We start from the raw sequence: 24,802 nt of genomic DNA, 5'->3' as shown, positions 1-24,802 counted from the left end.
CCCAAAGATCCCGGTAATCCAGTATTGGATTCTATAATATTATGTACTGAAAAGGATTAAATCCCCAAATTCTTTGCAATTTTATGTTACAAAAATGTTACTCTTAAATTGTTGCAATGTTTGCCTGTGCAGTGTTTTACAGAGAGGTGTACCAAGTGTTGCCACCTGGGCAATATTTAACTGGCCTAGCCCATAGATCACCAACTAGGGCCAGCACCAGTATTACAAATTTACTGGCAATGTACTTTTGTAATACTTTATAAATTCCTCCCTTTCCACACCCTCTCCGCTGTCAATTAGCCTTTATAGTCACAGTCCCATGTTACTTTTTCCCTGCCCATTTTCCCACCCCTCACGCAATAGACCCCCCAAATGATGTCACGGCCAGCACCCAACCAAAGGCCGGTATTACAAAAAGAAAAAAGGTGGCACCCTAGGTATACCCCTACCCACCTTTACATATTGTAAGAGACACTGCCTCTCTGGGATCTGCTTGTTTCTTTTTATGCCAATTGGTGATATTCCCCTGGGTGTTTGTTTTGGCATTACACAGCTTTTCCAGTCTTTTGTTGCCCTCTCACAACTTTTTTTCTATGTATTGTTGCCATATATTTTTCAGAAAACAATAAAATTATACAGTTTCAACATTTGATATGTTGTCTTTGTACTATTTGCAATTACATATAGTGGTTATAAATGATAACCTATCCTATTCTCGTTTTATCTATATTTTACACAGTATCCTAATATTTGTGAAATTTGGGTTGTAAATATCTTTGTAATTATGTAATTTAACAGTAGTATGATAATCATATCATCTAAAATACTGTATAGAAATAGCTTGGATTCTAGTGCTGAGCTATATGTGGCTGAATGACAGAAATGAACATAATCTATGTAATGCTTAGGGTGAGATTTATCAACGTTCGAGTTTGATTTTTTTCACAATTCATGTTTTTTTTGTGATAGCAAACTCAAATTCGAATAATGTTTCAAAAATTCAAATATCTGGTATTTATTAAGTGAAAAATACCCTAAAACTCTAATGTAAAAATTTGAAAAACTAAAAGCTTGCCAGTTTCTATTGAAGTCAGTGGGAGTTGTCCTAGGCAAAATTAAGCCATATTTACTTACTTGAGTTAAATTTGAGGTAAAATTTGAAGGATTCAAGTTTTTTATTTGCATGAGTTTTCCTTATTAATAAATAAGTTAGCATTTGATATGTGAGTTTATTCCATTTAGAAAAATACAGAAGAAAAGCTCAAATTCATAAACTCGAAAATTAATAAAAAAGCCAAATAATGTTAAAGAAGAGCAGTGTAATAACAGATGCAAAGTTTGATCCAGCACATGTAACCCATAGCAACAAATCAACAGGTAGCAATTGCTGATTAGCTGGTTGAAAGCAAACATCTGGTTAGTTGCTATGGGTTACACAAACAATACATTACCTTACATAAGTAGTTTTATGTTAATCTGAAATTACATTCAGAACTACACATACAAATTAATTTCAAAGAGGTTCTAAAGAGAGATAAGTGACTGAAACACTAGTATCTTTTTAATTAGCAAATTAACTTAAAAAAAGCCAGCAACATAAAAACAATCTACAGCACTTTAGAAGATATTGCAAGTTCTTGTATCTTTTTGGAAGGAAACTCTGTTCCAGCTCCTATAAGGCTTCATGGCACACTTTGAATTGCGAATGATTGACATTACATTTATAATATATTTATTTTGATAATATTTACACATTTACATAAATGGCATTGTAGTATTGTAGTAAAAATAAAGTATGTGTGTATTATCGACTGGTTTATTACATATGGGTCCTGTCATTTTATGGCAGCTTTTTATAATATGAGATAGCATGTTGCCTAGCGTTGCACAGTATTATGGAACTGACTATAGGCGCCTGCAAAGTTGACAAAGTAGACTGGCCTGCCCAACTGACATCTGGATAAAAATGGGGCAGGTTGTCAAAATCCTGTCAAGACAGGACCACATTGGCTCATTGATATGGTTGTCTCCCCGATGGTCTCCATTCAGACCAAGATGGCAGCTTATCTCACATGTATGGGGCCCGCCCAATTGATATCTAGGTGAAAACTGAAAGAGGAAAAGTTAATTGGCACATTGATTTGGTTCTCATCTCATGGGTCTCTGTTGGCTCCAGTGGATGATCCAATTGTTAGCCTTTGGCCCAATGATTGACTCAACTCAATATAGCCCATTGACTGGTTTTCCAAATGGGGCACGGATCCACTAGTTTGACCAAACAAATGGATCTGGTTGTGTATGCCCACTTTTAGTCTTGTGTAGCAATAAATGTTTTCTCTGCCATTGTAAATTCACAGGGTTAGAAAAGACTGACTGGCTGTCTTTAGTGTGCACTGACAGGCACAGCATTCACCTGTGCATACACAGGGTACATTTCACTGTGAGACCTCAGAATTATGCATTTTCATGCTGAAATCTGCCCTTTGTGTGTACTGAAAGATGGATGCTGTGCCAGTCAGTGCACACTATATTTAGGGTGGGCAGCAACCAATCAACACTTTGTCCCCCAGTGTATCTACATCAGTGGAGAATACATACACTTTGTACCTAAATCAGTTGTTATGCTGAAGGCTGTAAGTCAAGTGTCACCAATAAAGCCTGCCTGCCTTTGGAACTGTTCACAAATCTTCAAATGCCAAGGAGACACCCATATGTAGTCAATATGTATAAAATCCATTCAAACAGATGGTAAATTGGAAATATAATTTACAATATACAGTTAATTAGATATAAACCCTGGTCCCCTTTAGGGCTGATCTTGAAAGAGATTTATAACTTGAGTTTTGTATATTCATATACAATTTTTCATGATTTATTTTTGCCTTTTATCCTACTTTAATGCCAGTGAAAATTGTATTTAGTTTGCTAATTTGCAGATTATTGGGTTAAGTGACAGCTGCAAGCTAATTTCGTTTTGCATCTTCCAGAAAATAAAATTAAAACCTAGAAGTTAAAAACAAGAAGAGGTCTATTCCTGTCACACTGTATATTTAGCCTTACAGACAGATGTGGGCTTGAAAGCAGCTGACAACAACATGCATGCAAACCCGACCAAATGACAGCTTCATTAGGAATCTAATAGAAATGGGAGACAAGAAATCTGTTCAAGTTGCTAGTAGATATGTGAGGTTATGAAAATGAAAGAACATGGAACGATAGGAATGCAGCATATTCAGCTTGATAACAGGTGTCTCAAACCTTATTTCAGAATATCTATATACGGCTCTGACAGGCTTTTGTCTATGTAATTATTGATATTACCAAACAAACCTTCATGGTGCTGTTGTGGTAGGGGTGTCAAACAGAATGCACTGAATAAAAGGTAATGTATACATTATTTAATTGGATCAAATGGCAAAGCTTTACAATATTTTAATGTTATCCAAAGTCACCATCATACACAAATATATCACTTGCAGTTAATTTGTGGTTTTAGCATTCTAATGTTTGGCAGATTGCACCACCTACTGGTGGAAAATAAGACTTAACACTAAATATAGGTACATTTACAAGCAAAACAAGTGGAAAGAAAAATTGAAAAATCATTTTGATGTGTATGAGATGTAGTGATGTGTGGGCTGACCAGCAGGTTAACCCCCATGTCAAGTGGGTTAGGGTTGAAATTTGGGTGACCATGGTGGGTTTGGGTTGGGTGTGGGTTAGACTAATCTTTTTCTCCCATAGGATACGGTTGTGTGTTAAGGTTTTGCGGGTTAGCGTTACGGGTGGGATGATATAAGAGAGGAACTGCAGAGAAGAAAACATCAGATTCCACATTTCATTACATACATGTAAGGTCAAGTGAGCTGGCAATTTCTAAAATAACCATCATGCTGATCTTATAAAAAAATATATTAGTATGGGTTTTGATACTTGATTCTAATGATTCTGTATCAGCAGTGCATATGTGGTATGAAAGGAGGATTATTGGAACTAGCTATGCTTCTGCTTGTCTATCACAGATACAATCTTAATTAAATCCTTAATATTCTTTTTTTATCCTTTGTCAGGTTGGAAAGATCAGAAAGATTGCTGCCCGTAAAAGAGAATACCATGTCCTGTTCATGGTGATCACAACAGTTATCTGCTACTTACTTTGCTGGTTGCCATATGGAGTGGTGGCCTTGCTTGCTACATTCGGAAGGCCAGGGGTGATATCTCCTGTTGCAAGTGTTGTCCCATCAATTTTGGCCAAGAGCAGTACTGTTTTCAACCCCATTATTTATATACTTATGAATAAGCAGGTGAGTAGTGATAACCACTTTTTCCCAAAAGACAAAACAGAAAATATGTTTCTTGGGGTGTCTTTAGCAAAAGGTGAAATAATGCTTGCCGCAGTCCACAAGAGGAAAATTCTGCCACATTTTTTGGCCTTTTGAAATATACGGACACTCCGTTATTATTACTTATTATGACTTAGTTGTTATGACTAAGGGTTGGTTCACCTTTAAGTTAACTTCTAGTATGTTATGGAATGGCTAGTTCTTAGCAACGTTTCAATTGTTCTTCATTATTTACTTTTTATAATTTTTTAATTATTTGCTTTCATCATTCACCCCAGCAGCCAAAAAACTATTCTTCTGTGAGGATCCAATTTCATTGTTAGTGTTACTTATTACATATCTTTCTATTCAGACCCTTTCCTGTTCATATTCCAGTCCCTTATTCAAACCTCTGCCTGGTTGCTAGGGTAGGCAGGAATAGGGCATCTTGTTAATTCACAAAGAAAAATTGATCGTACCAGATAGAAGGAAATGCTTCTACAAAATCTCTTTGGGCTGCTAAGGGCAGTGATACACAGGAAGATTAGTCGTCGCAACAAATCTTTGTGGTCACGGGCGAATAATCTCCCCGCTGGAATGCACGGCGCCACAATTTGCCTAAGTCACCCAAAGTTTCCTCTCAAGGCAACTTTGGCAAATCGTGGCGTATGCCATCCCACTGGTTATTTACATTCTAGCCAGTGGGATGGCATTGCGGGGAGATAAGTCGCCCGCGACAATGGAGATTTGTCACAGCGCGACTAATCTCCCCGTGTACCCCTGCCCTAAAAACTGATGCTTGGGTATATTAACCAGTTAGCAATTAGTTTTGATCATGAACTACTAGTTAAAAAATGAAATCTGGCCTAAGGCAAATCTGCTTAGGAGAATTAGTCAAAGCAACTGTCAGTTTGCAAAGCTGGTACATATATAGACAAAGTTCTTAAAGTTGCTATTGCTACAAAATATTAAAATGTGGGCATATATTAGCTGGGGAAAAGGAAAGTTATGGGGGGAGGGTTGTGTTAGGAAGTTCAGTGACCATATGTTGTGCAGTAATGCTTGGTAGCTGTACATGTACTTAGCCCAGGCCACCAAAAGGGACCAGCCTGGGGTGAAAGATTAGTAATTTTGGCAACCTTGTGTTTTGACTTGCCCTTTAAAATGTTTCTAAAATCAAAATTGATATATTAATTCAGCTGAGTAGTCGTGCTTTAAAATGATAGTGTCAGTGAGAGTAGAATGTCAGCCTAGTTAAAGTGTCAATTTTGACTGCTGCTAGAATTGAGCTCCCAGCTTGATACTTGGTACTTATTTGGTAATATCATTTAGATAAAAAAGGTAAGAGTGCCAGCATGTTACAGTTAGTATTGCTGCTTTAATTGAACCTTAATCCAAACAGAATGGAAACTCCCAAGTGAACTGCAATGTGGTTTTTAAAGTTATTACTGATACATCTATTCAAAGCCCAATTAAATTTTTAGGTTAATTTGATAATTTTGCTATTTGGATGGTAAATAGCAAAAACACAAAGGAACACTGAGATCTGTAGGTACCATGGTAGTATGAACTCACGTGCTTTACCAAAAGGAATACATGGAATGAAAAACACAATTCTCCTATGTTGTCGTGATTAATGCAATGCTTTTGCAGAGTTTTATGTGTACAAACGTAATCTGCTACTGCAACAACACGATTGAGCCTTTTCAAGTCTGGATAAAAGAACTGAATTTAAAGATTAGTCTTGGCAATGGGGTAGCTGCAAAAAAAATGATCCCTATTATAAAGAGATTATAGTAAGGGACAGAGTGACCCTGATATATCAAAACATGAGCACGTGTCATGCTCTGGCATTTATTTTAGGGATAATAGCAGTGACTGCAAATCACTGTGCGCCATAAGACCAAACCTTTGATAAGTTTGCCTAGATGCAGTAGCACATAGCCACCAATACAATTCTTGTTTTTAAACAGGTGACTAGTACATGGGTAAAATAGATAGACTGCTCAAAATATGTAGGCAAAAATGTAATCTATAAGGGTTGGAGTGAGCAGATGTCTAACATGATAGTCAGAACACTACTTCCTGCTTTCCGTTTTCTAACCTCTTAATCACTGTCTTTAGGGGGTCCACGTGGGACATAACTTAGTTTGTGAGCAAGTAGGTCAGATTCGAATGCAAACTAACTGAACAATATGGCCCCACCTCTAGTCACTGATTGGGTATTGACTGCTAACAGTTTAGAGAGCTATAAAGGAGAAAATAGTGTTATGGCCACTATGTTAGACATCTGCCCACTCCAGCCCTTATAGATTACATTTTTGCCTAACTAACTATATTGAAAACATTTGTATTTTGCGCAGTCTATCTTTTTTACCCAGTTTCATATTTACACTGAACTGCTTTTTTAATGTGTTACTATGCATGTACATAGAGGTCTATCTGTATAATGCAGTGAGTGAACAGTATGTGTGGGTACAGCCACAGAAGCTAATAAGCAGGCATTATAAGGTATGATATGCCCATATATTTTTAAAAAGCTTTTAAAATCAGTCAGGGGGAAAACCTTTGTTGCCATAATGACAACTTTGTTACCTCCTATATATAAAGTAAGCCGGCTATACACTTTACTTTTGTGTTAATAAAGCACATTTTACACCAGATTACGTGGGATTGTTTCATCCAGTATAAGTGGCAAGGGCAAGTGCTGTGGTTCCACTTCTTCATGTAATCTCTGCTTCCTTTCCCTTTTTGTTATCTTCCGCCCAGTTATCCTGCCTTGACTGCGATACCATTAGCTGGTTTATTACAAAGGCACACAGTATTTTACATTGCTGTGATACTCAGGAATGTTGGCTTACATATGTATTAATCCCTCGTGTATTTAATTAAGGGAGACAAATTAAGAAAAGCCCTTTTAAAGGCAAGGGCACCCAGTGCTTCTGTTTTGCTTCTCTCAGCCCTCCGTTCAGGGGCGATTCTAGACATATCGCCGCCTGAGGCGGCTTCTGGATGCCGCCCCCCCACTCCCCAGCACTTACCTTCTGAGCGCAGGAGCGGGTCCGGGGGTGGTGAGATCGCTAGTGCAGAGAGCGCAATTGCACTCTCTGCACTAGAAGAGCCGAATTTCCGATTTAAAAAAAAGTTACCAGGAGCGGCTTTTTGCCGCCCCTGGTAACTGGGGCGCTTCTGCCGCCTGAGGCGAGTTTCTCAACTCGCCTAATGGCAGAAGCGCCCCTGCCTCCGTTTTTCTGTCAGGCTGAGAGAAGCAAATCTGCTTGCTGCACCGTGTTCCCACACTAAAAACTACAGTAATCACCTGAGTGTTGGTGCACAGAGTAGAGCAGATGTTAGCCTAGAAAATGTCTTCTTTTGCTTTTTTACAGGGGTTATATGCCCTATTTGCCTTTCACGAAAGAAGCCCTGTTATTGCAACTGCTAGTGATGAGTGAATATATGCCGTTTCACCAAACAATTTGCCATGAACCCACGCCTGGCGAAAAATTTCACTCATCACTAGCAACTACATCCAAGACTTTTAAAGGAGACATTTCATATCACCTTCATATTCAGTTATATAATTCATCTTTCTTCAATCTATGTAATCTTGCAGAAAAAAAACGATTTGAATGCATTTTACCTGCTAAAATCGTTTTTATATCAGAGCTGCAGAGAGATCTTCACTCCTCTGAAGCTAAACTGAAATGAGAGATGGGAGTGTCTCTTCATTCTCCCACAGGAAATGGTCACAGCACTGACTGACAGGCTGAACTCTGCTGTAGCAAGGAAACCCCTCCCACCTCCCTGCCTGTGTATCTGTTACCAGTCTGCACATAGCTGTCCTGTGCTGCTGCCTGATCTTTACAAGTTGCAGGGAGTTGTTGCAGGAGAAAATGCAAAAAAACCCCAGCTTAGGTATCAAAGTACAAGTTGCAGGGAGTTGTTGCAGGGGAAAATACCAAAAAACGGCCAGTTTAGGTGTCAAAGTACAAGTTGCAGGGAGTTGTTGCAGGGGAAAATACAAAAAAAAAAACCCAGTTTAGGTGTCAAAGTACAAGTTGCAGGGAGTTGTTGCAGGGGAAAATACCAAAAAACGGCCAGTTTAGGTGTCAAAGTACAAGTTGCAGGGAGTTGTTGCAGGGGAAAATACCAAAAAACGGCCAGTTTAGGTATCAAAGTACAAGTTGCAGGGAGTTGTTGCAGGGGAAAATACCAAAAAACAGCCAGTTTAGGTATCAAAGTACAAGTTGCAGGGAGTTGTTGCAGGGGAAAATACCAAAAAACAGCCAGTTTAGGTGTCAAAGTACAAGTTGCAGGGAGTTGTTGCAGGGGAAAATACAAAAAAAAACCCCAGTTTAGGTGTCAAAGTACAAGTTGCAGGGAGTTGCATGTAAAAACAAACATTTCTTTTCATTAGGTACAGTCTATAGAATAGACTCCTTTAGTATAAAAAACGTTTTTTGGCAAAATATTATTTTTCAATAAAGAGAGTGAAGAGGCTTACTTACAAGGATCGAGTCACAGACGCTGCCAGCCAAGTGAACAGCTTTTCAGGAGGGCTGGGCGGGGCTGGGAGCAGCACAGTGGGCAGGACCCCAGCGTGACTGATGTGGGCGGGGAAATGACATCACCAAAGTCCCCGCCCACATCTCACGCCCACTCCTCTCTCACTGGCTGCAGCGTGTCAATAGGAAAGAAGCTGGGGCCGGCGGCCCTAGCTGAAGACAGAAACTTTGTTCTGGCAGGAAGCCCTGTGGATGGGAGGGGCTGCAGCGTTTCAGCAGGGATTTAACAGCCTTCTTGAAGAGTAAGTAGAAAATAAACTTTATTGTATTCAATTTTTCTGTGTTAGCTGCTTTTTAAGATAAAGTAAAAAATTTTTGTATATGTCTCCTTTAAACTTTCTGTACCTGCATTATAGCCTGTTTATCACAGACATGGATAGATTTAGGTAGTTTAAAATAATGCCATTTTCGGGGGGATACTTCTTTCTTACAGACATTTTGTAGACATTTTAGACAAAAGTACCAAATAAATTCCCAGCACACTCAGTACAAATGGACAATTATTTTATTTACATGAAATACAGAGCATAAGTAAAAATGTACAAAATCAAAATAGAAAAGTGTTAATATTTGTGTACAAACACTGTTCAAAAATGGCGGTCTAGTCAAAATGTAAGATTTTATCAGATGGACATTAGGCGTGGAAGTAAAATAAAAAAAGTCCAAAAAATTATAACCATAGTAGAAAAGGAAATAGTCTGGCTTCAGATTGCAATAAAACATTTCAAGAGTCCATTGGAATGGCTAGCTGTAATGTACATCGTGGCCTGGCAGGATATAAGTCAATACTGTATAACTATGGAAATCTTTATACAAAAATGTTATGTCCAGAGCAGCTCCAAGAGCAAATGTAGTTCTTAATTTTTCCTGTTTTGCCTCATTGAACAAGGTGCATTTTTATAAAGCTGTGTAAAAGCAGCGCACCGCCATGTGAAACACAGAATATTTATCATACAGAGAAGCCACAACTTAATGGAGAACTAAAGCCCACCAAAGAAATAGATGCCAATTTACTATAACTCTAACTTTTCTCATTTTTTTCTTTTTCAAAAAATTGGAATTTCTGACAATTGTCAGACATTTACTTAAAAAGTCTGAAGAGAAAAAGTGCTGGAAAAAGTTGCAGAAAAGTCGCAAAACTACTACTTTTTAAAATCGTTGCATTGAAATCTCTACTCTTTCAGATGGTCCCACAAAAAACAGCATTTTGAAGCAATCTTCAAGGAAGGCGAAAGGGACATCTGCCATTGACTTTTACATGATTTTAAGTTTCAGCTTTCGAATTGTCAGATTTGGATTTTAAGCCATTTTATCGCACAGTAAATCTTAAAAAAGTTGCAACTTTTTTCTGCGACTTTTTAGCACTAAAAAATCCAAATCAGAAAAAAAAAATCTGACCGTTAGTAAATGCTCCCCTTAGTGTAGATTTGTTAAACCATATATTTTGGGCTTATTTACCAACCAAATGACACCACAGCCCTTTAGCAGTGAAGGTCTATACCTCTGAAACGTACCTACACAAATAATCTTTTATGGGTTTTAGTTCTCCTTTAAAGATAGCATAAAAAGCTGCATGACTTGTGTAAAAACCAGCTTAGTTAGTAAATCTGTGAAAAATGCCTAAGTATGTGATGCTATGTTCTTAATTAGCCAATTTATACAACATTTACTGACAAACTACTTTGCTCTCATTCAATCCAATGAATGCCAGGATGCCTAGTGAACTAGAACATGTCATAAAATATAGTCATTCTGGCACTTGTGTAAATCAGTTCATTGGAACAGGTACCATGAATCTGAACCAGTGTAATGCAGGAAACCTTTCACACTAAGCCAGATACAAAAGGGTACTTTGGGGGGGGGCAACAGCCATTGCTCAAGGCATTACTATGCTCATAGCAATTTGATGAAAGCCCAAATGCTGCACAACCAGGGCTGCCCCTTCCATAAGGCAAGGTGAGTTTATGGTAAAATTTCAGATAACGCACATATACTGGAAGGTTGAGACCAAAAATATTGGCCTAATATATATCTTTTTAACATCACCAACTGCATTTTGCACTTTCACAGATACAGTTTGTCTTTTAAAACACCAGTTTAGCGATATGTCTTTACAAGACAAGCACTATTATTATTTAAATTTAAATGTTACTAATTCTAAACCAGATCAATTAAACCTTATTCTGCATTTGGATGGATTTACCGAGTATAGTGGTGCTCCACAGAATCAGTAATCAGGACCCCCCAAAAACTTATAGACTAATTTGCCTGTTACAAAGAAAACCATAAATTGGTACATAAAGAATGGGCAAATGGAAGACTTTACAATGTTTTTGAATCTTGTACCAGCCTGGAGGTACAGGAGAAATGCTGCTAAGTGTCATGCAATTAACTTTCCATGCTTTCAAACCTGCCCTACTACACCCAAGCTGGAATGGCAGAAAATCATATTTTCCGGTTCCCTTCTAGCCAGTAGAAGCAAGGATCTGGAAAAGGCGAAATTCAAGCCTTGCTTGTTCCCCAACCCTACAGTGACAGCTACTAGTAAGAGCAAAGCTTGGGAACAGTCAGATGTAGGGGAGATGCCTCCATCAATAGAATGTTTTCCTGGCTCAATCCTAAATAAAATAACTTCCCATGCCATGTGTAGGCTAAGCTACGCATGCTGCATGGTAACTACTAGAACAACCATGGGTCATTATTGCCACTGAGTGCCTATGAGTTTGTAGGCACATTATTTCCAATTCTGTGGGTTGTGTGTATGTTCCTGCCATTCATCATTTTTCCCATTCTTAAACTGCCTCTACCTGAATGTAGGTGCACTCAGTAGCACACCGTATTTTATAATGGCCATTGGTAGATTTCACATCCTTTCCTTGCATGGTTTAACACTTTTGGGCAGATTAATCAAAATGTGAGTTTAGAACTCACCCACTTTTTATCCATTCCTAATTTCATCCATTACCAAATTTCACCCGCTGATATATACGCTTCTAAAATTGCCACAGGAATGAATAGAAAGTGGGTGCCTTTTCTGTGGTGAGCACTAAACTCACATTTTGATAAATGTGCCCTTTAGACAGTATTTTGGACATGATTGCGAAGGTATAGCCTTACTGAGTGTTAATAAAGAAACTATATAAACTGTTTATGAACAGAGGGAGCATTTGCTAAGGGAATGCAGGGTGCGAGAGCAGAGCTGATATAACAGATTGCTAAAATGACAGAAATGTATTTAAATCTGTAAATTAGTTTGGTTATATAATGGAGACTATAACACTGAGGTTTGCTGGAAAAACTAACATAAGACAATGAGTTGTGTATGAAGGTCAGAGCTTGGGGTAAAAAAATTACTCAGGGTCAGGGTCCTAATTTACAGAAGAGGAGAATGATGGCAATACAGGCCTCTTACTGCAGTAAAGTGACAATTCCAAGCAACTGTGATATTTGTGTTTATAAATACTGCACCTTGGCTCCACCTTGGTTTTTTATAGCCAGGTCCTGAATATGTATGTTAAAGGAAAACTAAAGTTTAACAATAAAAGTAGGCTAGAAATGTTGTACATTATGTTTGGAGATTCTCTTCCATCACAGGCAATCACAGCCATTTAGCAGAGAAGATTTGTGAATTCAAAGATGCCCCCCAGTAACTCCCCATCTTCTTTTCTCCTGATTCCCTGCACATGCTCTGTGCTGCTGTCAGGTACTGAGCTAAGGGACCAATACACAATATACTGTATATATATATATATAAATCCCAATACAAGGCTGATTAGTAAAGGATTTTCTCATTATATGACAGCTTTAAACCAGCACAGTTAGCATCAGCCCTAAAACATCAGCTTATATGACAAGTATAACCTCATTTTCTGCTTGATGATTTTCAATGGCCCCTAGAGCTTCTCAACAGCTGCCCAGAGCACACTGAGCATGTGAATGTCACTGACACTTCTGATAAAATCCCATATGGGGAGCTCATGTGACAACTTTGAAGGCCTGGGTCATCAGTTATAGAGATTCTGATACATTAGGCTGGTGCAGTAAGTTCAGTATATAGAATATAGCATTTGTCTCCATATTTGTTTTTAGGGTTTAATTCTCCTTAAACACAGTAGACCAGTTGCCACTTTTGTTTAAACTATGGATAAACCATGTCTGCAGACACCAGCAATTAAAGCAGAAGGAAAGTCCTTGTAGAGAACTGGCTCAGCAAGGAAGAAAGATCTCCAGTGTGAAGTGAGAGGCATAGTGCTAATAAATTAAAAAAAGAAATCTAAAAATAAAGAAGGATCTCCTGAGTATTAGAAAAGTATGAAACTTAGGTTCACAGGAGGCTTCCTAGATTAGCTGGGCAAAGGGCTACATACTGCATTACAACTATTGTTTGGTATAAATGTTTACTGCAGGTTCTTGAATGGGACTTCCACATATTTAAGTACTTCTGCATCTCATATAGCCAGAGCATAGTGCTTCTGTGCTCATTCTTAGTAAATAAATAAGTATTTCTGGATGGAGAAAAGGTGATGAAACTAGGATCTTTTAAAATGCACCTCTTTGTGCCACTTTGTCTACAGCGATTAACAAACCTGATCTACCTACCAAAGTTACATAAAATATATGTACATATAACTAGCACTGTAATAAAAAAAAGCTTGGTCAGGTGGTCATCTGTTTAATAACTACAGTAGGTCACGTGGACATCAGCTGAGTTACTCTATGTTTGCTTTATCTTATACTGGCAATACAAACAAGAACTGTTTCCTAATAATAGTTTAACAAAATGGCACATTATAAATCAATCAAAGCATTCCTTTCTGATCCACAACAGAATATTGACTTCTGCCTAAATAACACCGATTTGCACCACCCATCAGCAAAGCTTGCTTTACTCACTGCAAAGCGTTTATATATATACGTCCATGGCTCGGTTAGACATTTATATATCCACCACTCAGTTTAAGGACCAATTACTTTTGGTCTCAGTAATTCTTTTTTTTCAAGTATTTTAGTTGACATTTCAACAGTAGCAAATTATTGCACATGATTTTTTTTCTCAAAAACAATTCACCTCCCTTTCTTATGTAATGTGATCCTTTATTGGGCAATGTATAGAGCTGAATCCTGGCAAGATTACTTTCCCTTTTCTTAGAAGATTGTCTTCTGTCCCTTGATTAATCCTTTGGATGAGCATTTTTTCATACAGTAAAGGGTGGTAGGCTCCCAGTGTACATGCTGCATCATAATATTGTTCATGATAGTGACACAGGTCTGTTTGCCTATAGGAAGGAATATATTCGTACACGTGCACCGTCCGGCACATTGACATCATGATGAGGATACCTAAGGAAACACAATAAGATGAAATTAAATACTAGCATATTCCTTATGGTTCAAAGCTATATCCCAGTTTGTATGGGAACTTTAGAAACTGTGTTACATGTGTGAAATGTGGAAAATGTCTAAAAACAAAAAAACAAATGTCTCAAAAATAAAAACTCATTTTATTTATACTGAAATACAACATATAGTATAAAGTATACAGCTGCATAGCATTTAAGATTGATGTATTCATTATGTATCTGTAACATACTCATGATCTCTTTAAAGGGAACCCAAACCTAAAAACTGAATCGAAGTAACCTTACTTAGAGTGGCCCTCTGAACACTTTCTCTATTTACATTCATGAACATCATGAACAGCTTATTACTAGGCATAGACTTTTAATACCAGTCTTTTGGGTCAACTGAGACCATGCATAGACAGTTGGGGAAACTGACCTTTAATGAGATCTGTTGAAGTAAAGCCTTCTATTAGCAGTCTAAAACTGCTAATATCTCAGAAACCACTAAGAATCAAAAAAAGTTACATTTTTGTATTATTACATATTTGCAAAAGGGCTCAGGGAGCCACAATGAGAACATTTACACCAATGTATTTGCTTGGGTTTAGATCCCCTTTAAATGGGATTATAAATGGGATTATAATTCCCTTATAGTGTAATTAAAATTGTCTACATGCATTGCCTTTGCCAGCAGTTTGTAAACTAGTTATTTGTTTGTACAGTATGTAAACGTGTTATCTAATAAAAGTCCCAAAACTTGCCTCAGTTCTAGTAACCCATAACAACCAATGAAATGCTTGCTACTAAGCAGGTGACCAAGTGTTATTTATCTGCAGGTTGGTGTGAACTGCAGAATAACATTGCAGTAGATGTATTTCTACATTTATATTGAAGCCCCCATCCAAGTGTCCCTAAATGTGCATATGTGACAAGATCACAATTAAAATAACACACAAAAAAACATGTTAGAAAGTATTCTGCTTTCCATGTAAAACCTACAGAAGTAGGCACAAATGTAGATTTTGACTGATAAAATGTATTACATCAATAATGCAGCTTATTTTCTTTTGTTTTTTCCTTCTAGTTCTACAAATGCTTTCTTATACTTTTTCACTGTCATCCTACATCATCAGCTGATGGGAAATCTATATGTCAGTCGAATTATACAGTCATCCAACTGAACCAAAAACTTAACAATATAGTGGCAATCCCTGGACAGACTCAGATACCTGAAAGTGTGGACAAGATGCCTTGCATTCATAGACAAAACAACGAGTCACCATCTGATCAAATGCCACAATCTACAACAGAACATTTAATTTCAGGAACTTAATATATTATTGGAATTATTTGTTCTGCCTTCACAGCAGTTTATGAGTATAAGAAAACAAGAGGAGGCGGGAGTGTTCCTCACGCAGTTCAAACCAACAAAACGCACAGGGAATGTATCACCAGAAATCTTTCACAAATCTTCTAGCCTTCACAGGTATCTGAAGAGACCAGCACTAAACACACATTCCCTACCCTTTGATAAATGAAATCAGATGAGACGTGTTCCTATAGGCACCCTGATTGACATATGCCTGGAGTTTACAAAGGAGAAAATGTACAAGGTGCAACACTTTGTGTTGACTGGTTCTTTTATTTCAGGCACAAACATAATATCACAATCAGAGATAGTTTGCATTTAGATGTAGAAAGCAGTTGTAATTCAAGGCTTTTCCATTTGGTGGTGTATAAAGAAAGATCTGTATTTCAAACAGTGCACTGATATCTCAGGACACTTTCTGAGGAACACTAGCTTTCTAATGATAATCTCCTTGTAAGCTGTATAAACCCCTGTATCTGTTTTGCAAAATCTCACCTCTTTTTATCTGGAGTGTCTAAAGAAGCAATGAATTGCACAGTATTATAGTTTTCTAACTATGTAGAAGACAACATTAAGGCACTGGATTTATGTAAAGTAACAGAACAGAAATATGAGAGACATGAAAGGCCCTAAACTTTCCTGATGTGTGTGTTGGTCTGAACTAGAAAATAACACATGCTTAAAAATTACAGGAGCAGTGGACTTTCTAACCTAAACAGATATCTACAATATAATATACTAATTATATCAAGATAATCCCACTTGCCTGTGGCAAAATGAATAGGAAACACAACTGATAAAGATGAAGCAATGCTTGCTTTGAGGACTTTATCTTCAAATTCCATACACACGACAGTAACTGAACTAACACTAAACGTCTGGAGCCAAATGTACAAAAGTAACAGCTAGGTGTAGCCGTACATAACCGACGCAGAGTGCTTGAAAATGCTCCCACCATGTGTTTGGTTAATGATCCAACCCACGTGTTAAACTTGTTGGGGTATTACACTTATGGTAAATGTGACAATTCTCAGGCTTTCTTTCCCAAGATAAAATGCAGAAGAACTGTTACACAACCTTATAGTCAACTGAACTTTGTTCTACTTATTTTATTTTACTTGGTTTAAGGTATCCCACTTAAATTTATTTTATTTTACTTGGTTTAAGGTATTGGTTTAAGGTATCCCATTACAGGTATATTAGAACAGTTCTATCCGACATCATAACCTCTCCTAAGACAATCATACAACTAGTCTTTTATTCTGTCTGATTTATATGACAAGGGCCATCTATGATAACCAGATAATGGGTCCTATACCCGTACAATAGACCAATACACTGGACTGCACAGACCCAAGTACTGACAATATCTATCACTGAATAACTATACTATTTTTAACACAGGGCTTCTCACTGTAATCATCATAGTGATCTATTTATATATATGTCATATTTACTGTGAATTGGCATACCCAGGCATTATACAGTAGAAGCAATAATCCTCTTCTGATTTTATGCGTGCACACATACACATTGCCTTGCAAAAGTATTCAGTAGCTTCAGCAGTTCCCTTATGTTACTAAATAATTCTACACTAATATTTTGTGCTTTTTGCTTCAGATCACATTTCTGAAGAAAACTCACGCTTTGCAAGAAAAGGTTAATGGTAGAATTTTTTTTACATATATAAAATCCTTTCCATTTTTGGTACTTCTGTACCTTGAAAAGGAATGTATGGTCACAAATTAACACTGCCTACAGAGAAGTATGGTGGCTTCAGGGTTGGAACTGCTTTGTATCAGCCAGAATGAATAACGGATGGTACAAAATGCAGGGAAATACACCAAAAGATCTTGTATCTAAAAAACTGAAACTTGTAAAAAATGTTCATCTTTAAGTAGGACAATGACCCAAAGACCAACAAAAAGGAACACTGTAGTTGCCCAAAAGCCCAGTCAAAGCCCTTCTGTATACAGAATTGCTGCCACTACTGGAAAACTGAGTTGTGCAAGCACCATCTAACTAATGTGAATCCTGCCTGGAGGAATGTTCCAAATCACTATAATAGAGGGAGCAGAGCTAGGCAGAGCTGTACCTTGTTAGCCATTCTGTTGGTGCTGCAAAGATGGTTTTACAAAATCTAAAAATGTTGGTATAGAATATTTATGAAAACAGCATGCTATTTTTTTTTAAAGATTATGTGATATCATAAAACAATGTTGGAGAAGGAGGACTGGTCAAGTATCTAAATACTTTTGCAAGGCACTACACCTACTGTCGTTTTGCCTTATTACACAAATCCCCTCAACAGTTTTCTGCATTTTTATTATCAATTGATTTACTGTTGTTAATTTATCCAACAATTTAGAAAGTATGACTTTTGTTTTGTGATTTCTCACAAAGAATTTAATGTAGTGTATAAAGCCTATGTATTGTGTTGTCACACATAATGGAGATATTACTGTACCTGTATGTATTGTAATAGTGACAGTGATTATTATATTATTTAGATATAATACTATTTTGCAGACTGTGGCCTATGACTCACATGAAATATTAATCACTTCACTGGATAACCAATACTTCATTGAGTGTATCGTATCGTGTCACCTTAATGTTTAAAGGGAAGAAAGCAAACTTAAGTATGGTAGGGTTCGTACCTGGTGAATGTCTCCACCTTTAAATCATGAGTCATTATCATTTTTAGTTTTGGCTTGACTTCAACTGCATATATCCATACTTGATATAATAAAGTAGATGACAAAGATATTTAAAAAATACTACAGAAAAATAATTCATACATCACCAAGCTTTAAAACAGCTCACCTAATATGGCACACATTTTCTTCCTATTTTTGTTGTGCATTTTTAAAATAAAAAATGCCTTTATGAAAAATGGCTTAGAAAACAAATTTTAGGTGAAAAATTCATTGATATTTTTTTTAAGATGGGAAATTGTCATCAATAAAATAAATAAAGAGCTTTACTGAGCAATAGATTATACAGATATGGGATCCCTTATCCAAAAATCTGTAAAAGGTCATATTATAGGAAGGGCATTTTCCATATATGTATATATATATACAAATATATATTAGGACAAAGAGGAGCACTACCCTTTACTACATAGGTCAGCTGTACTGGGCAGGTCTGGACTGGGATTCAAAATAGGCCCTGGCATTTCAAGTACACAGAGGCCCAAACAGCCCCCACCAACCCACTAAATAGTAACTGTTGATGGCATCTTACAGCAGCCCCTCTGGCATTTGCCATATTTCACAAATTGCCAGTCAACGCCTGTTCAGGATGCTGGTACTACACTCATTAGGAAACTAGTGCAAATACGTGATTTATTGAAAAACAAAATACAATAGTTTCAAGAACTTTCAAGAACTGTTGGCACCTATTTTTGGTGTATATGTATGTGTATATATACCTCCCAACTGTCCCAATTTTAACAGCTCAGCCCGCAGTCCTGGATTCTTACTGAAAAGTCCCTCATTTCACTTTGATCTCCTGCATTGAATGCTAAAAAAGATACAATGTTTCTCAAACTTAATTAAATAGGTAGCTTTTGGCAGAGAGCCCAGAAAAGTTAACAGGCAACACCTGCACTTACTTTAAACCACAAAAGCCTTTTATGTTTTGCGTTGTAATTGCTATAGCTGGTGCACTTACCTTGTTACTCAAAAATGCTGCAGCAAGAATTTTAGGTTAGTGCACCAGCAGGGATACTGTGATTACAATGCCATTTGATGATCTAAAAAACAAAATCCTTATGTGCTGTTGCCCCTAATGTTTAAAGTAATGGCACATAGAGCATTTGTCCTCTGTGAAATTGTCTGTTTCAGTCAGGTGGCAAAACTCCCCAAAATATTTTGCAATAAAGATTGTTAAAATTGCCATATCCTTGTCAGTGTAACTGCATTATCAAGTGACAGTGCTCCCTTTTGCATTTTCACACATAACACAATCCCTTGGCAGGGATTCCAATGTTCTTTAATGCAAATTAATTTTAGGGATTTTGTAATCTCCTAAATCAGGAAAATTATGAGGGACTGGGATATGATCTTTATTTACATTTAAGTAAAATTAACCAAATGCATTAGTGTCATGGACACAAAAGTACACTATTATTTGGTTCTACAGAGAACAACAGATTAAAATCCAATTTCCTACTTATTCAAGAGGGACAAGGGACAATCAAAGGCTGACCTTGACATTTTATCCTGTTCTTTTTTACCTGTTTTCTCAGTCCCATTAATTTGCCAAAAAGAGAAGGTATCAAAATCCTTGTTTCCTTTCAAATTTGCACTACATCTTAGAGATTGATAATTATGTAATTACAAGTCGAGAAACCCTTCTCTGCACATACCTTCACAACAGAGTTATTTATTGGTACTTAACTGTAGTTCATAGCAAATTACATCACTTAGCTATTAAAGGAGAACGAAAGGTAACAATTAAGTAAGCTTTATCAGAAAGGTCTATGTAAATACAGCCATAAGCACTCACAGAAACGCTGCACTGAGTTCTCTATCAAAAGAAATACAGGATTTCTTGTTTCCTTTTTTGCAAACATGTTCTTCCATATCTGACTTCCTCTCTCAGAAAAATCATTTATTCCTGGGACCAAAGTCTGTGCAGTTCTCTCCTCTCTCCCTTCTCCTGCTCCCCCCTCCCATAAGAATTCATAAAACTCACTCCCCCCACCCTTAGGAATGTGTGATCTGAGCTATAATGGCTAGAGCTGAATCAGGAAGCTACATAAAATGGCAGCTGCAATCTTAAACAAACAGATTTTGGCACTGAAATATTCTTCATGTGCCTGCACCCAGTGGTTCTGGAAGCAGTCATAGAAGGCGGCTGATTGGAGTGCAGGAGCTCTGGTGTGACTTTAGCCTTAAAGTACCAGTAACACCAAAATATGTCAATTAAAAAAATCCAAGGGGAAATAAGCTTTGCCTATTATTATGGCAGTTTTGGGGTGAGTTAAGTACAGATCCGGGATCTGTTATTCAGAATGCTCGGGCCCTGGGGTTTTCTGGATAAGAGACCTTTTGGTAATTTGGATCTCCATATTTATGTCTACTCCAAAAGTTATTTAAAGATTAATTAAACTCAGTAGGATTATTTTGCCACCAATAAGGATAAATATCTTAATTAGAATAGAGTACAAGGTACTGTTTTATTGTAACAGAGAAAAAGGAAATCATTTTTAAAATTTCAAATTATTTGCTTCTAATGGAGTCTATGGGTGTTGGCCTTTCTGTAAATCAGAACTTTCTGGATAACGGGTTTTACCACATAATAGATTTCATACCTCAATTAACATATTCCGGTGTTATTGTTCCTTTAGTGGCACAGGTTAATTGACAGATAAGCTCTGTAGAATATATATATATATTTACTATAGTAGTGTTTCTGAAGCAAACACACAACTTTTTACCAGTGCAGGGCAAAAGTACATTCATTATATTCTAAATATTTGAAAACACATTCATTTTTCCTGTTGTTACTGTTCCTTTAAGGGAAAGCTACTATTTTTAAAGATCACTAGCCTCTGGATGATGGAGTGGGATGAGTCTTTGAACTGCTCACTTCTACAGCTTATCGAATACATTGAATCGCTTAAGTTATCACTGAGGCTGGATGTTTACTAGCAACCAAATGGCAGCAGTCCTTCACAACAGGATTGTACATTCTTTAAATTGCAGGTTGCCAAAAAGCAATTTGATGGCTTTGGCACAACTTTCATTTTATTCATGGCCATTTTGTTCTTTTGACATGTATCAGCTATTCCACTTGATATTCATTACTTTATCTGTAAAGGTGACATTTCTTTAGGTATATCCCATCATGGCTACTCACACTTAGGCTGGCCATATATTGTAAGATCTGCTCCTTTGTTTGCCAGACAAGAGATCTATGCCCCAATGTGCCAGCCTAAGGTGGCAATATCGGGCGGATCCGATCATTTGAGATGTGTGATTTTGGCTTTCAATGCATGGCAAAAAAATTCAGTATATGTGGCTAAATGGAATGTAAAATAGTTGGTTGAAATGTATATGCAATACACATAGCATTTTTACGTAAAATGTTCCTTGTACCCAATATATTTAACAGCAGATTTAATAAAATAATACCAAAACATGTTAGATTGTATGTCTATAAATACTTTGCGGTGAACTTTGTTATGAAATTAGCTCACATTATGTTTCTTGAATTTATTATTTTCTGTCCTAATATATCTGGAACACAATATGTAAAGCTAGCCCACTGCTATAAGCTCACAGTTACAGGACCCCCACAGGGCTGCAAAAAATGACTTTTTTCAGCCAAGAACTCCAAAAAAGTACCACATCATTCTGGGAAATAAATGCTGCTTACCATAATATATTAATTTTATGTGACTCACGAGTGATAATAAAAATTTGAGTTGCACTTGTTTTCTAAAATCTGATCTATAATTCCTGCTTTGTAAGGTTCGTTGCATTCTTAATGTACCCTTGGGAACAATAACCTTGTTAAATGTTAATTATTGTCTACACTGGAGTAAACTGTCTCGCTAACAAAATATTTCAGCACCTGCTTGTGTGGTGGAGAGCTTTAATTTTCTTTAATAGAATTATATTTTAATCAATAGGGGCCATTAAACTTCACTCTTGAGGTTAAAGCTAAAAGCTGTGAAATGCAATTATAAAAGCACAAGTTGTTCTCAATCAATGAGCTGAACTAACGTACCAATGAATCCAGATGAGGGAGGGTTGGGCTGTATTTTCTCATTGCTGTTCTCCTGAATTATCTTCCACAGCTCCCATGTGAATTTTGGGTGAAGAATATAAAAGGGCTGGTCTGGGTTCCTTTTACGATGTTTCTCATATGGCGGGAATAGGTTGTAGTCTGGTTTGTGGTACCACTATAAAAAGAACACTTAGCTTATGAGAAATTGGTATAAGAATGTGTTATCTACAATCTTGATATTATCAAGTGAATTTAGCTCACCATGTGAAGATCTGCATAATACGGAGATGGGTCCCAAGCGATTAAAGTGACATCTTTATACAATGAGCTGTCGGTAAAATGGTGGTTCGGATTGGTAAGAATCTGCAATGAAAGACAATCTCCTTGTGAGTGCACAATAGTTTCACTTCTCTATTCCATGTTCTATTCCTTCAGCTCAGTAACACACAATAAATATTCTTTACTTATCTACTGTTTCATATTTTTATAAAAAGTAAATTATAATAATTTTTATTATCAAGTGAGACAAAGAACCAATATGACGGTGCTGTGGCAAATTAGCAGGAACAATTCAGAACACAAAGACCGATGCAGAAATCTATATGCTTATCTTAGAATAACTGGACATCTTCTATAAAGAGCTGAATAATACATCAGGCCTAAAGTGTTACAGGAATACATTATATAGAAAGATTATTTGTTTACAAATTGATTTAAGAAAATGTTATGGGCACTTGATTGCATATAGCATGGGACACATAGGCCTATCCACTTCATTCATTCCATTCTACCTAGGTAAAATGAACCTTATAAAGAATAATAGTTATGTCTGGGAAAGGACTGCATATGGTAACCGTACTGCATATACCTTGGGTTTCATGTATCTCCCTAGGCCAGGGGGTTCTTTAATAATATTTAGTATAAGCCCTAATCTTCTAATAAACAAACATTCATATTTTATAATGCTTTAAATGTTAGAGCAGGGATCCTCAAACTACAGCCTGAGGGCATTTACCCAGCTCCCACTGTGTGTCTTCACCCCTGGCTATAACCTGTCTGCAGATGCAGCGGGGAGTGGGGGCAAGGTAGCTGGAGGGCACACGCCACAGCGTGGAGCCAGAGGATGCAGCGGGGAGCGGGAAACAAGGAGCCAAAGGTTGCAGCGGGGGAGCAGGAAGCGGGAGGATACAACAAGGAGCGGGAGGATGCAGCAGGGAGAGGGGAAACAGGGAGCCAAAGGTTGCAGCGGGGGAGCAGGGAGCGAGAGGACACAGCAGGAAGCGGGCCGTAGTTTGAGGACGTGGGGGGGGGCATAATTTGAGGACTACAGTCTGAGGGACCAAAAACTGGCTCCATGTTTAAAAAGCTTGAGGACCCCTGTGTTAGAGTATATTATGGATTTAGAGTAATGAAAAATATGCTCTTTATTAAGAATTTAATGGTGACTTTAACACTAGAATATTTCAATCTCACTCTCCTTTTTCTAAAATGTGTTAACTGTAAAAAAAAAAAATTGGAAAAGTCATTGAATAAGAATGCTTTTTTTTTTCCCCAAAACTTTACCAGCACCACTCAACCACTTCAGCTTCAACTGGCTTCTTTCCCAGACTGCTTAGGTGGGTCTGCAGCACTCAGAACTGTAGGATACTAGCCAATGTGGGCAGCTGGCCAGCAGCTCAGTGAATCTGATGGGAAACTGCAATTTGTTTTTCCCAGTGTGAGGGCAGTGGTGTGACTGCTTCTATGGCGTGAGTGTTGGGAAAGGAATATGCAAAGGGAGCAACACAGGGATAAAAATGAGGATGGGAGAAAGGGGCAAAGACAAGCAGTAAGTCAGGTTCTGTTTGCTTCTGTACTCACCTCTGTCATTTCTGTAAATCGGATCACCATACTGTAATTGTACAAAAATTTGTTTAAACTTCAAACAAACCCAATAAGATTTGTGGCCTTCAATAAAGATTATTTTTATCTTAGTTGGGATCAAGTATAAGCTACTGTTTTATTGTAAGAGGGGAAAAAAAGAAATCATTCCTAAAAATTTAAATTATTTGATTAAAAGGGAGTCTATGGGAGCTAGCCTTCCTGTACTAATGGATAACAAGTTTCTGGATAACTGATCCTATTCCTGTAAATACAATAAAACAAAATTTGGCCCTTTAAGAAACTACCAACAACAAAAATAAATTCCCCACCAAGTATTTTGAATGCAACCTGGTTACACCCCTGCTTTAGAATTGTACAATGTGGTGAGTACAGGACATGACAGAGGAGAGACAAGTAAGTGTTGCAGTTATAAAGCTTTACACTATAGATACTGCCTAAATATAAATATAGTTTTAGTTGTATAAAATGTCCTATTATATTTCATTAACTTGCACCCATCTGTGTGTCATGGCTCTGCTAAAATGCTTTCTTGTCTTGTTCCAGTATAAGTACAGATTGATTTTTTTGTGGCAGAGT

The 24,802-nt window shown here is 37.3% G+C and overlaps 2 protein-coding genes across 6 annotated transcripts in view; one reads left to right on the top strand and one right to left on the bottom strand.

The window, feature by feature from the left end:
* Positions 1 to 16,679, top strand: part of tmtops2 — an 81,401-nt gene extending 64,722 nt beyond the window's left edge. Inside the window, exons 4-5 of one of the 2 annotated variants that reach the window (XM_018091129.2) lie at positions 4,071 to 4,304; positions 15,314 to 16,679. In XM_018091129.2, coding sequence (XP_017946618.1) covers positions 4,071 to 4,304; positions 15,314 to 15,562 — 483 coding nt within the window. In that variant the 3' untranslated portion in view covers positions 15,563 to 16,679. 2 annotated transcript variants of the gene reach the window in all.
* st6gal2 (ST6 beta-galactosamide alpha-2,6-sialyltranferase 2) overlaps positions 9,375 to 24,802 on the bottom strand; it is a 74,843-nt gene continuing 59,415 nt past the window's right edge. For 3 of the 4 annotated variants that reach the window (XM_012956685.3, XM_012956684.3, XM_012956683.3), the window contains 3 exons: positions 22,604 to 22,705; positions 22,343 to 22,517; positions 9,375 to 14,227 (listed from right to left, as the gene is read on the bottom strand). In XM_012956685.3, coding sequence (XP_012812139.2) covers positions 13,965 to 14,227; positions 22,343 to 22,517; positions 22,604 to 22,705 — 540 coding nt within the window. In that variant the 3' untranslated portion in view covers positions 9,375 to 13,964. 4 annotated transcript variants of the gene reach the window in all.

Source organism: Xenopus tropicalis, chromosome 2 (genome assembly GCF_000004195.4).
Source record: "Xenopus tropicalis strain Nigerian chromosome 2, UCB_Xtro_10.0, whole genome shotgun sequence".
In the NCBI taxonomy this organism is placed as follows: domain Eukaryota; kingdom Metazoa; phylum Chordata; class Amphibia; order Anura; family Pipidae; genus Xenopus; species Xenopus tropicalis.
This window is presented reverse-complemented; position numbering and strand designations above follow the sequence as displayed.